At 40.8% G+C, this 12,236-nt stretch overlaps 1 protein-coding gene across 3 annotated transcripts in view; it reads left to right on the top strand.

Annotated features, from left to right (window-relative positions):
- Nucleotides 1–12,236, top strand: part of ELMO1 (engulfment and cell motility 1) — a 520,286-nt gene that overhangs the window by 113,359 nt on the left and 394,691 nt on the right. For all 3 annotated transcript variants that reach the window (XM_046670304.1, XM_046670303.1, XM_046670306.1), the window contains exon 4: nt 751–823. In XM_046670304.1, the coding sequence (XP_046526260.1) occupies nt 751–823 (73 nt within the window). The remainder of the gene's footprint in view (nt 1–750; nt 824–12,236) is intronic.

The raw sequence follows: 12,236 nt of genomic DNA, 5'->3' as shown, positions 1-12,236 counted from the left end.
AGGTGTGGTTCCTTCATCCTCCTCAGCGGGGAGCAGTCTAAAGTTCCTGAGGTTAAATGCATACTTCATCTGGTATAAACTGAGAGGACCACTCAGGTCCCCATGGAAGATACAATAATTTAAAAGACAAGTCAGCGGGTGGTTGTGCTGCCCTGTGGAACTTCACAGTGATGTGGCTTTGCTTCTCTTCTCTTTGGTTGTTCCAACAATGCAAAGGAAAAGCATATATGGAGGCTGCATGAGGGTTTTTTGCTTTTAAAGCAGAACTGTAAATAGAATATTACCTGAATTTATTTAAGACCTGGGATAATTAATTGTAATGTTCCAATATGCAGCAAGCATATTGAGTGGGGATTGGAAAATACAGAGACAATTGAAATGTAACAATTATCAGAAATTTAAATTGCATTCATTTCCTTTGTTTTCCTCTCTCTGCTCCACTCCTTCAAAATAGGAAGGAATGTAACTTTATCTTTAAATACCCCCCTCACCCCCACAGCCATGAAGATGAAATGCTTAAAGGTGAGCAGTAGGCTTGGAATAAGACCTAGATGGTCCGCATATGAATTGGTCTCAAGATGATGAAAGGTGGGCCAATGTCATTTTGTTTTAGGGACTGCATTATGGGGTATGTTGGGTACTGGCCCAATTCCAATCATAGGATGTTTAATTCGTCTAACTCTATCAACCTATAGAAAGAGAAAATGACCGCTTTTGTTTTTTTGATCACTGTATGCTTCCCTTTTTAAGGTGGTCGCTTGCCAACCATGAATGCTTTGCACTGCAGCACGCTGACAGTTCAAACTTCTATATTACGGAAAAGGTAGGTCAACCCCATTATTCAATTTGGGACACTTATATTTCAGAAAGTTAAAGCATAACTGATGTTTCCTCTGTTCAGGACAACATGCTGGTGTAAATTTGGTGACTCTACCATCCATGAAAATAGAGTCTGCCAAGCCAACAGCAGCTACTTTAATATGAACAAGGCAATATTTAGCCCATTCAAGAGTGAAGACCAAATATGTTTCTGCATCCTGTTTTAGCAACTGTGTTTGCCTTCTAACAGCGAATATACTAATTATCTCTCTATCTCATTGTTTGGTTAAAGCGTTTATTTGATACTTAATGACTTAATCTAGCTCTCCTTTCTCAGACTTTTTTTTTTTTCAGAACAACCTCTAAGCCCTGCTTAAAGTAATTGAAACAATGACAAGAAACCTTTTCAAAGGTGGCATTGGGCAGGCACTCAGTGTTCTATGGCTCCTGGGAGCCCTGCTTTCTTCTTGAATGATTTTTATTCTTTAGTGAGTTTGGAGGAGAAGGAAGAAATTGTGAAGACTATAGTGGCTCTGGCAGCAGGTAAAATTAATGTCTTAGAGATCTCTGATAGAGGAAGGGAAAACTAACATTTACTGAGTACCTACTGTGTGCCAGAAACTGGGCCAGGAAGGCACATCTGTTTGTTGATTTCTTCCTCAAGATTAACCTGTGATGTAAACAGTATTGGCTTTGGGTAACAGATGAGAAACTGAATCATAAAAGTCAGATGGCTTGGCTACTATCTCAGGGGTAGTAAACGATGGAATCAAGAATTGAGTCCGGGTCTTTGTTTTTCTATCACTTTTCCTTTTGGAAATTTCTGGAAGAGTTTAGCATTCTGCTCAGTTTCAGGGAGAGTTCACTGAAATGCATAGGAACCTGTATTGTCCTCATGGAACTTATAACTTTGTGGGGTTGGCAAGGAGGGAAGGGAGAACCTTGTGAACAGTTTCCATCACAACAAGGTGGTCAGTGCTGGACAGAAGTGAATACAAAGTGCTCTGGGAGGAGGGAGAATTGGGTAACCTTGGGCTCCAGGCTTTGTTCGTCCCAATCAGCAGTCTCTAGAGTGACCGTAAGTTTCCTGTGAACCAAGTGGTGGTGGAATGTGGAGGCAGTAACAAGGGTCCAGTTCCCACTGTGACTGCTCATTCTGCTCTGAGGAGTGTGAGGCAGCATTCAGTCCAGACTGGAGGGAGGATAGCCCAAGGCCTGGAAATGCTTCTCAGAAATTGCTTTGTTCTTCCCATATGGACAGTGGAATTTTCATAACTGATCGTGTTTTCCTCTTTACACTGATTGTCAGAAACCTGAGAGTTAACAAGTGGTCTGGATTTCCTGGCCTGTGTTGTGTTTATTAATTTTACTAATTCCTTTGATTCATTTCACAAACATTTAGTTTCCTGTCTTTATTTTCCCCTTGCTTCATGTTCATAATATTTTTCATTAATTTTATACTGCATTTATGTAATCTGCATGCTCTTCTTTGTGAGAGAAAGAGGATCTAAATAAATAAAAGTTAAGTGTTACCAGTTAAATGTTTTTCTGTTGATATCCTTAAACAGAAGACTGTCCTTTAAAAGTAACTAAAATATTGTGACTTTTGGAGTATTATTGGAAAAGGTCGATGATTTTCTACTATTTGGGGTATAATGCGGGAAGGTGTAAAAATAATAAGTGATAAAATTATAAGACAATAGAAATTATAATAGGGTTTTTCAAACATCAACAATTAGTGGGGAGTGAAATCAATTTAGTTGGTTGCAACAGCATTAAAAATTGAAATATAGTGGATAGAGAAGATCAAAGTACATCACCTATGTTGTTTGTGAAATATTTGTGTCATACACACACATATATAATACATGTATATTGTGCTGGTTTTTCACCCTGGGTTGTGGTCCAAAAGCCACTGAGTCACAAATAGCCCTGCCTTTGAGTAATCAGTATTGGCTTGTGTCCCCTGGTGACTGTTGTGTCTTCTGTCATCATTTTCAGGAACCCTCAGTTCTGGGCAATTACCAAGCACAGGATTCTCAGACTAGACAATGTAAGCATGCCTTGCAGGGAGAAGCTTTTAAAAATGTAGATTTTCGATCCCAATCCCAGAGACTCAGATTGAGAGGCCTTGGCTATGGCATCGGATTTTGCATTTTAAGAACCCTCCAGGCAGTTCCGTTGCAGGATAACCAGGGACCACTTGGGAGAGCACTGCTCTGGGACCACTTGTCAGGAGACACAGGACCCGTGTGTACTGGGCACTGTGCACTGGGAAGAGAATTTTGCACCAAGTTTGACTTAAGAGTGTGTTTGTGTGAGGCTGATTCTTGGAACAATTTAAAAGTTCATATAATGTTTATGCTTTTGTTCTAATCAAAATTAATTTATACTCAGAAAATTCAAACTCCTCAGAACAGTGGGAAAATTATTGTTTTATTGGGCATCATAGTAATTTTCTGGGAAATGTTGTTTTGCCTGAGGACAGGTTGATTTCAAAAGGGACTGCCACCTAAGTCTGTCATCTGGTCTGTCTCTCTTCAGTGGGCAGGAAGAGTATTATTCTTTTATTAAGAGTCTAGGGAATGAGAAGACTTGTCTTCCCAATCATAGCCCTTTGTTTGTAAATAAAATGTCATTGCTCTTCCTCCTGCAGCTGGTACTGGGCACAGCTGCGTGTACATGTGACACAGAACTCCACAAGCACAGTATAGGAGAGGGCCCTCGAATCCTTGGTCTGCAGGGGCGGACCTGGGCTGCCTTGAGTCTGCTGTTAGGACCATCTAGTTCCTTGCAAATAGTCCTAAGTAGAGCAAATAGAGCCCATTTCCATTTTTTATAGTAACGTATTTAGCATCATCTTGGTTACTTCCAGCCCAGTGAGTTGTTAGGTAATATTTGCATTACCATGGTAACCGGTGACTCATTTTTGAAACTTGTACGTGTTCATAGTTGTTGATTTTCCCTTGAATATCAAGTGGCCTCCCTCCCTCTGCCAGAGATAAAATATCACCTGTAATTTTAAAGAAGAAAAATTCTCCAACCCTGGCCTGACAAGTAACACATTTTGTGACTGATGGACGGATGCTCTCCTAAGAGATTCTGGTGCTGGTTCTATTCCAAGAGCCTCAGAAAGACCCCTCTCTACTTTTCTCATGTTATCCAAGCCCATTTTTCTGAAATAGTGGTCATTTGCTTATTGGGCTGTTAACTTCGGCTTTTTGGTGCAGTGGGAAAAAAATGTCATGATGTTAAGCAGCATTCAGCAGAGGTATAGCATGCAAATCCTTAAAGGAAGTTAAGATTTGGCCACTCACAAGTTCAAATTCTGCCCCAAAAAGTTTTATGTTTCAGGGTGATGGCCCAGAGAGAAAGAGAACAAGAGAATAAAAAATGAAAAATGATTGGGTATTGTTTTCTCTTTTTTTGAGCTCCATTATGGTATAATCGACATATAAAGTTGTAAGATATTTAAAGTGTACATCATGGTGATTTGATATATGTATACACTGTGAAAGGATTCCCACTATCTAGTTAATTAACACGTCCGTCAACACACATATTTATCCTTTCTTTTTTCTTGTTGTTTTCTTATTTTTTTTTAATTGAGGTAACATTAGTTTATAACATATAAATTACAGGTGTACATCTTATATTTTGATTTCTGTGTAGACTACATCAGGTTCATCGTCCATCATCGTACACATATGTCCTGTCACCCCTCTCGCCCTCTAGCCTCCCCCATTCCCCTCTAGTAACCACCAATCTGATATCTTTTCTTTTCTTTTTTCTTTTTTGGTGAGAACATTTGAGTTCTACTCTCTTAGCAAACTACAATTATACAGTATAGTGTTATTGACTGTGGTCACTATGTTTAACATTAGATCCTTAGAACTTCTTCATCTTATAGCTGAAAATTTGTACTCTTTTACCAACTCTCCTTATTTCCTCCACCTCCCTAGCCCCTGGTAACCACTTTTCTGCTCTTTTTCTGTGAGTTTGACTTTTTTTTCCTAAAGATTCCATATATAAGTGACACCACGCAGTATTTGTCTTTCTCTGTCTGGCTTATGTCACTTAGCATAATGCCCTCAAGGTCCATCCATATTGTTGCAAATGGCAAGATTTTCTTCTTTCTCATGGGTGAATAGTATTCCATTGTATATATATACCACATCTTCTTTACTGATTCATTTGTTGTTAGACAGTTTCTGTATCTTGGCTACTGTGAATAATGCTGTGAACATGAGAGAGCAGTTATCTCTTTGATATTCTGTTTTCATTTCCTTTTGACATATACCCAGAAGTAGGATGGCTGTATCATATGGTTGTTTTATTTTTGACTTTTTGAGGAACCTCCATACTGTTTTCCATGGTGGCCGCACCAATTTACATTCCCACCAACAGTGCACAAGGGTTCTCTTTTTTCCACATCCTCGCCAACACTTATCTCTCTCCTTCTTTTTTCGATGATACCCATTCTAACAGATGTGAAGTGATAGCTTATTGTGATTTTGATTTGCATTTCCCTCATGATTAGTGATGTTGAACATCTTTTCGTGTACCTATTGGCCATTTGTATGTCTTCTTTGGGAAAATGTCTATTCAGATCCTCTGTCCCTTTTTAGATTGTTCATCATTTTGTTTTTGAGTTATGTGGGTTGTTTGTGTATTTTGCATGTTAACCCCTTATCCAATAAATGATTTACAAATATTTTCTCCTGTTCCATAGGTTGCCTTTTTATTTTTTGATAATTTCCTTTGCTATGCACAAGCTTTTTAGTTTGATGTAGGCTCACTTATTTATTTTTGTGAATTGTCTGTTTACTTTAAGTATTCCAATGGAGTTTGTCTTTCGAAAATGAATTACAGAGAGAATGCCAAGCATTTTAGTTAATTACCCTCATTCCAGTCTGATGATGCAGGTATTATTATGTCCATTTTACAGTGAGGAAAGTGAGACTGACAGAGGTTATGCAACAACTTGTTTAGGTCACACTGATGGGCAGTGGTCAAGCCAAGGCTAGGACCTAGGTGAGTCTTCCTCCAAACCTTTCTATGTCACCTTCTAGAAACCCGCTGTCCCCACTGCCTGGGCCCCAGTTTCTTTATGGCTTCCTTTCTTTGCTGACACCAGGCCGATGATCCTGATGGTAATTGCCTCAAGAAAATAAATGTAAGAAGTTATGGCCTGTGAGTGTTGGTTACTAGCTTCAGTCTGTGTCTTCCTTATTACTTAAGAGGATAACCTGGAGGAAGTTGTACCAGTTAATCTTTCACTCACTAGGGATTAGCAAAGTACGTTTTCATTTGCCTTTCATATGGATTGTATAAATGTATAAGGTAGTATTATTGCACTAATGGCATTCTTTTTAGGCAAACAGGAAAATTGCCTTTTCATTCTTAACCCAAAGCATGCGAAAAGGTAGGTTCCCAGAAAGCAGGGGCCTGGTGAAGGATGCTAGTGGGAGATCATGTACTTGTGGACAGTTTGTTTCGTGATTTCAGAATGGTGGTTGATTCCCCACTGCTAAGACCTACTTCACAAGGTATGAAGTACAGTGATATACCTTGGCAGTATCTTATCTCGCTAAATTCTTATTTTATAGTGATAGAGATAACTGTGCCTCATCCAGGCCCTCCCTGCAAAGCTAGCCCCAGGAACCTTTGGGAAGGAAGAGGAGTCATGTAAGGGGGACTCTTTTTATGTCATTCCCACTTCCTAGAGGCTCTGGGTTCTCAGACAGGCCTTGAACTTCCCAGAACCACTGGGCAGACAGGGATTGTGTGCCCTGAGACTTACATGTCCCACTCGGTCAGTAGACTACTCGATTATTGTGTGGAATTCGCTTCTGCTAGCACGACTTGAGCACTGGGCTCCACAAAAGGCTTAGTGAGATGAATACGTTCCATTCTCTGCATTGATGGATCTCAAGTTTAGTGGGGGAGAAAGCCTGGAAGAGGGCACAGGTTTTGAGGAAGAAGAGGAAGGAACCGCGCAATTATAGAGGAGAAGAGGAGTCCAATAGGGTCCTGGAGCAGGTTTACTATGTCTGAAGTGAATTTTGAGAGACTAATGGGAAATGGCTTCATTCAAAGACAGAACTCTTCTTGTGAGTTTCAGACCCCCTGGCAGGCCAGCTGGGGAGTTGGCGGGTGGTAACAACTGCCCTGAACATATGTCTGTTGATTGGTATGTGGCAAGCGCTCGGCTGAGCACTTCTCACGGGCTATTTGTTTTATTTGAATCTTCACAGTAAGCCTGTGAGCCTGGTTTTATTGTTACATGCTCCATTTTACAGAGGGCACAACTGAGGCTCAGGGGTATAAGGAACAGAGCTGGGCTCGGACCCAGGAATTCTGACTCCAGACCAGTGTCCTGCTATCTCAGGCTGTGCTGTGGGACAGGCAGGAATTTCGGCAATTCTTGTCATGTTGTACCACATGTGGGAGACACACCAGGTCGTGGAGCTGGAGGTGGAAATCGATTTTCCCATCCTCTTCTTTTACCTCCCTGGTTTCCTCTGCTGACAGGCCTCATTCTACCACCTCTCTGTCCTCCAAAAAGTATTCCACTCTATACACTTCCTCAACCCAATAACCTCATTTGATCAGCATTGCTGAACCAAGTAATTTACCTTAGTAATTAGCCTTAGAAATTCCCCAAAGGGACACGCATCACCAGCAGAGCTTTCCCTTTTGGAACAAGGCTAGTGAGTCCAAAGGAACTGGTTCCAACCCTGTGGGGGAGGGTCAGCTTTGTACAGAGACAGTGAATGGGGCTTCTCAGCTGGATCAGCTAACACAAGGGTCCGTGTCTCTGTTGGGCGCTAAACAGAATGAGAACGGGTGTCATGTGGCTGATTCAAGAACACAGTTATGGAAAAAACTCAAATTTGTACATGTGCCTTGGGTAATTTTCATTTCAAATGTGCCTTTTTAGTGTGATGGACACAGGCTGTCTAATAAAAGAGATCAGGGACGTTTGTGTCAACTATATCTACCTCTGTTTTGTGTTGATGTCCTTAAGCATGAGACATCTCTGGTCAACTTGGTTCATCTTTTAAGAGTGGCAAAATATTGTGGGGTTCGGGTATTATTGGGAAAAGATTGGGGAATTTTCTTCTATTTTGAGTATAATGTCAAAAGTATAACATTATCTTTTAAATGATAAAATTATAGGACAATAGAGGTAATAGTAGGGTTTTTCAATGTAGGTCATCACTTAGTGGGTATTAAATCAGTTTAGGAGGTTGGAAGAGCATTAAAGATGAACTATAATAGAGTAGAAAAAGATCAGAGTATGTCACGTGGTGTTTTGTGGAATATTTGTTTCATGTACTTTCATATATAATATATGTGTAGTCTTAGTTTTTACCCTGGCTTGGGGTCAAAAATGTTTGAAAGTCACTGAAAATCACTACAAGGGGAGATTAACTACGGAGAATAAATACAAGTGCTGTATGTTAAGCATTTTAAGGAAGCCTCACGTTTGGAGTATGTTCTTCTTCAAGAAAGTAAAACACACACACACATACACATACCTGCTACACACGCACACATACTACCACCAAACAAAATACAAAGCAAACTGAGCATGTCTTTTCTTGGGGATCTGCCCCACCACTGGCCCCTAGGAGGGGCAGTTGTATGCCTGGTGCCACGTGTCCCTTTCCTATTGCCTCCACAGCTGTGGGTCCAGGAGTTGACACCTTACCCTAGCTGGGCCCCCATGCATTCTCTCCTGGGAATCTGAGATTGAGAGGTGAGTTACTTGATGGTGTTTGCTACAATGGGAAGGTCATCTGGATGGTATGATGTCATAAAGCTGATACTGTGTCACGGCAGATAAAACCTTCTGCAAGCTGAGTGCGGAGCTTGGTAGGCACAGCCGTAAGTACGCAGAGAAAACCCATCTGCAGAAGGGACTGAGACTTGAGAGAAGTGGAGGTGAAGGCCCATGAGGGTGTCAGAGGAGGGGATGACTGAGAAACTTCCCAATCTGATTTCCCTTTCTGCTTTCTGTTTCCTGTCTTTGCGTCCCTGTGAGAAGGACCTGCTGTGGCTCTTCAGTCCTGCCCCTTTACTTAAGCCACTTTACGCTTATCTTAGCTGCTCTTGATCAAAGAGCTTTCACTGGGTCAGGCATTTTAATTTGCGCAAACCTGAGCCCAGGAACGTTGTAAATTTCCTAACCCAGCCACAAAGCTTATGCAACTTTCCCTTTTCTGCTGCCTATAGTAAAAGATTCCAGATTTATTCAACAGAAACCATCGTTGCTGCCTCAGCAAGCTATACCTCAGCCACGTGTGACCAGCAGACTTGGGCCAGTGCCTCCAGGACTGGCTCTCAGTAGGCAGGAATGGGCAAAGAAAAATGGTCCTGCTTTTCACCTTGCCCTGCCTTTTCTGCTCTTCTGGGGTTCCTGGCTCCAAGCATTTTTCTTGTTCTGCCCCTTCGCCCTTTCCCTTGCATCTCTCACCAGCTTCTACCTGCTGGCACCTTTGTTAAAGACTCTGAATTCATATGTGCCTTGCTACTGAATTCTTTCTTTTTCAGCTTGCAATGCAACCTGACTTCTGTTATAAAGGCTCCTTGCCTTATTGGCTGCTTGTGTGCTTTTCACCAGCCTTTGGAAAACAGTGGACTCTCCTACACAGACTGCTTGTCCTGGATCTGCCAGCGTGTAATCCAGGGCTGTCAGAAAGAAACATGCCTGGAGGAAAAAGCTATGCATTCATGTACTCAGTTAAAGAAACTTGTATTGACTTCCCGTATGTGCCAGGCCCTGTGCTCAGCTCGAGATAGTTCCAACCTTCAGGATTCTCCAAGTCCAGAAGCAGAGAAAGACAAATAAATATTTACCCCAAATTAGCCAATTACAACTGTAAGTGCCACAAAGGACAAATGTGAGTGTCCAGACCTAATTTAGCCTGGAGCAGGTGACATTCAAGTAGAGATCTAAGAAGAAATGTGAAGGGGGGAGGCCCTTAAAATGGGCAAGTTGTGGCTGGAGAGTTTTGCATAAGCCCCAATGCTCAAGGCCTCATAAGGCCCTATTAAGGCCTTTCATCTTTATCCTAAGAGCATCAGGAAGGCTTCAGAGGGTTTAAAGCTGGACCTGACCACAAATGATTGGACTATAGACTCCCCTGTGATTAGTCTGAATGCACCATATCAGAAGTGGTCAACCTACACTAGAAATTATCAGACAAGAGTTCACTGTGGGGAGGGAAAGAATGCAAGGGTATTTTGAAATATTCGTAGAGACTGACATCGGATGCTGGGTAGCACTTTTGATTCTGAGGAGAAAATGGGACTAGATAAGAATCTTCTTGAAATGTCTGCCTTCAAAAAGCTTGCTATCTATTAACCTCCTTGACGTCTTGGCTAATGGTGATAATAATACACTGCAGCTGAATAAAACTGCTCATTTTATTTATTTCCACAGTGATATCTTCTTGATAAATTTGATGATGTGCACAGCCTGATGTTAATACATAGTTACCCGACTAGTTTATATCCAATTTTAACTTCCCTTTTGGACACTCCTAATTTAGAATATAAAAATTTTCTAACTTATATTCATAGAAAAATAAGAAAAATATCTGTAATGTTTCCTATAGATTGGGGCATAGGGGTGCAAGGGGGAGAAATTGATTTGCTCAGATTTGACAGTTAAACCTGTGCTGAGTAAGAAGAATAATTAAGACACAGTCCCAGTCCTTATAGAGTTTTCAGCCTAGAAATAGACTAGTTTGATGCTCGTTTGTGGTTGATAGGGGGCATGTTTGAAAAGATCATTGGGAATATGATTTTTGAGTCAATTAGGTTTACAATTTGATACTGTGTTTTTGGACCCATATGATTCAGTACACATTAAAAAATCTTTTAAGTAGGATATTAACTCTCCTGCTTTATTTTTTAAAACCTCCTTATTGAGATATGAGTCACACACCATAAAATCTGCCCAATTAAAATGTACAATGCAATGGTTTTTGGTATCTTTACAAAGCTGTGCAGTGCTTTATATTTTAGATAGGACAGCTGTGTCATTTCCACACAGGGTATTTTCATCTTTTGAAGCAGCAACTCTCAGACTTACATGTAGATCACGGCCTCAAATCCAGAGATTCAGATTCAGCAGACCAAGGCTGGGGTTCAAGCATTTTTAAGAAATCCGGGTGGTTCTGGTGCCATATTTGAACTCTTTCCTCTAGAAGTGTGAGCAGCCTCTGGATCTTCCCCTTGTTACTGCATATGATGAAAACCCATGTTAAGAATTCTTATTGGCTTGTAGGCCTGTGTGCTCCCTGAACTGCAGGCCTCATTCTGATTGGTTTCCACTGTTGCTGAGAGAAAATGAGGTCCGACTTCCTTTCTTAACCTGGTCAGCCAGATGTGTCACAGTCTAGCCTCAGTCAACATTTTCAATTTTGCTGTCTTTCTTTTTTTCCCTCAACTTTAGACAAACTGCCTTAGTGCTCTCCAAATAAACCTTGCCCTGTCTTCCCCATGTAGCTTTAGTAACTTGGAATTCAGTCCTGCCCACTCTCCCTCCCTCCTTCCCATTATGTTTCAGGTGCTAGATTAGGTGCTAGGGATAAAAACATGAAATGACATACTCCTTGCTCTGGGGAGATTAGTTTTAGCAACAAACACACACTGGAAGCAATGTCATTAAAATAACTGCCATTTCAGGACAGCCGACCCTCCTCTCCCTACCAATCCTAAATTGTCTGAGTTGCAGGAAACCTTGGCTGCTTGCCTAAAATAATCTTAACCCCAATTTTGGAGATTCGGTTCTTAGTTCAAGCCTCTTCTAAATCTCTTCCCTTCCTCTCTGCTGCTAGAGGAATTATTGTCTCTTAGGTTCATTTATTAGCTAATCAGGACCTGCTTCTCTTTATTGTTGCCTCGAAATGTTGTTTAACTATTTGAATGCTAATTTGTGTTTTCTCCTCCTCGGGATTCCAAATGCCTTATAATCAAAAACTGTGTGTTCCACCTTTGGGTCCCCTACAGCGTCTCACATGGTTTCTTTAATATAATATGTAGGTGTTCAAGGTGTTCAAGGTGTTTGTTGATTTTCTGTGATGCAGTTTTCTTTGTAAGATAAAAAGTACAATTAGTTGCTTAATAAATCGTGTGTGGTGTTGGTTAATTTAATTACCAGATTATGCACGTACACTTAGATTATTCACAGTGGAGGCATTGTAGAGTGAATAAATGAATCTTAATGCTTCTTTTGAGTCTTAAATCAGTGTTAAAAAGTTCTGGTTGGCTTCCATCCCCCTCAACTGATTAATTATCTTTCCCAAAATAAGTACATGCATACATACACATGCACTCATAATATCTATACTGTGCTGGATGTCGACTGAAATTTTTTAAAGATTCATGAAATTTCATAAAAT

The sequence above is a fragment of the Equus quagga genome, chromosome 8, assembly GCF_021613505.1.
Source record: "Equus quagga isolate Etosha38 chromosome 8, UCLA_HA_Equagga_1.0, whole genome shotgun sequence".
Taxonomy (NCBI): domain Eukaryota; kingdom Metazoa; phylum Chordata; class Mammalia; order Perissodactyla; family Equidae; genus Equus; species Equus quagga.
The sequence above is the reverse complement of the archived record's forward strand: the minus strand, read 5'-3'. Positions and strand labels throughout refer to the sequence as shown.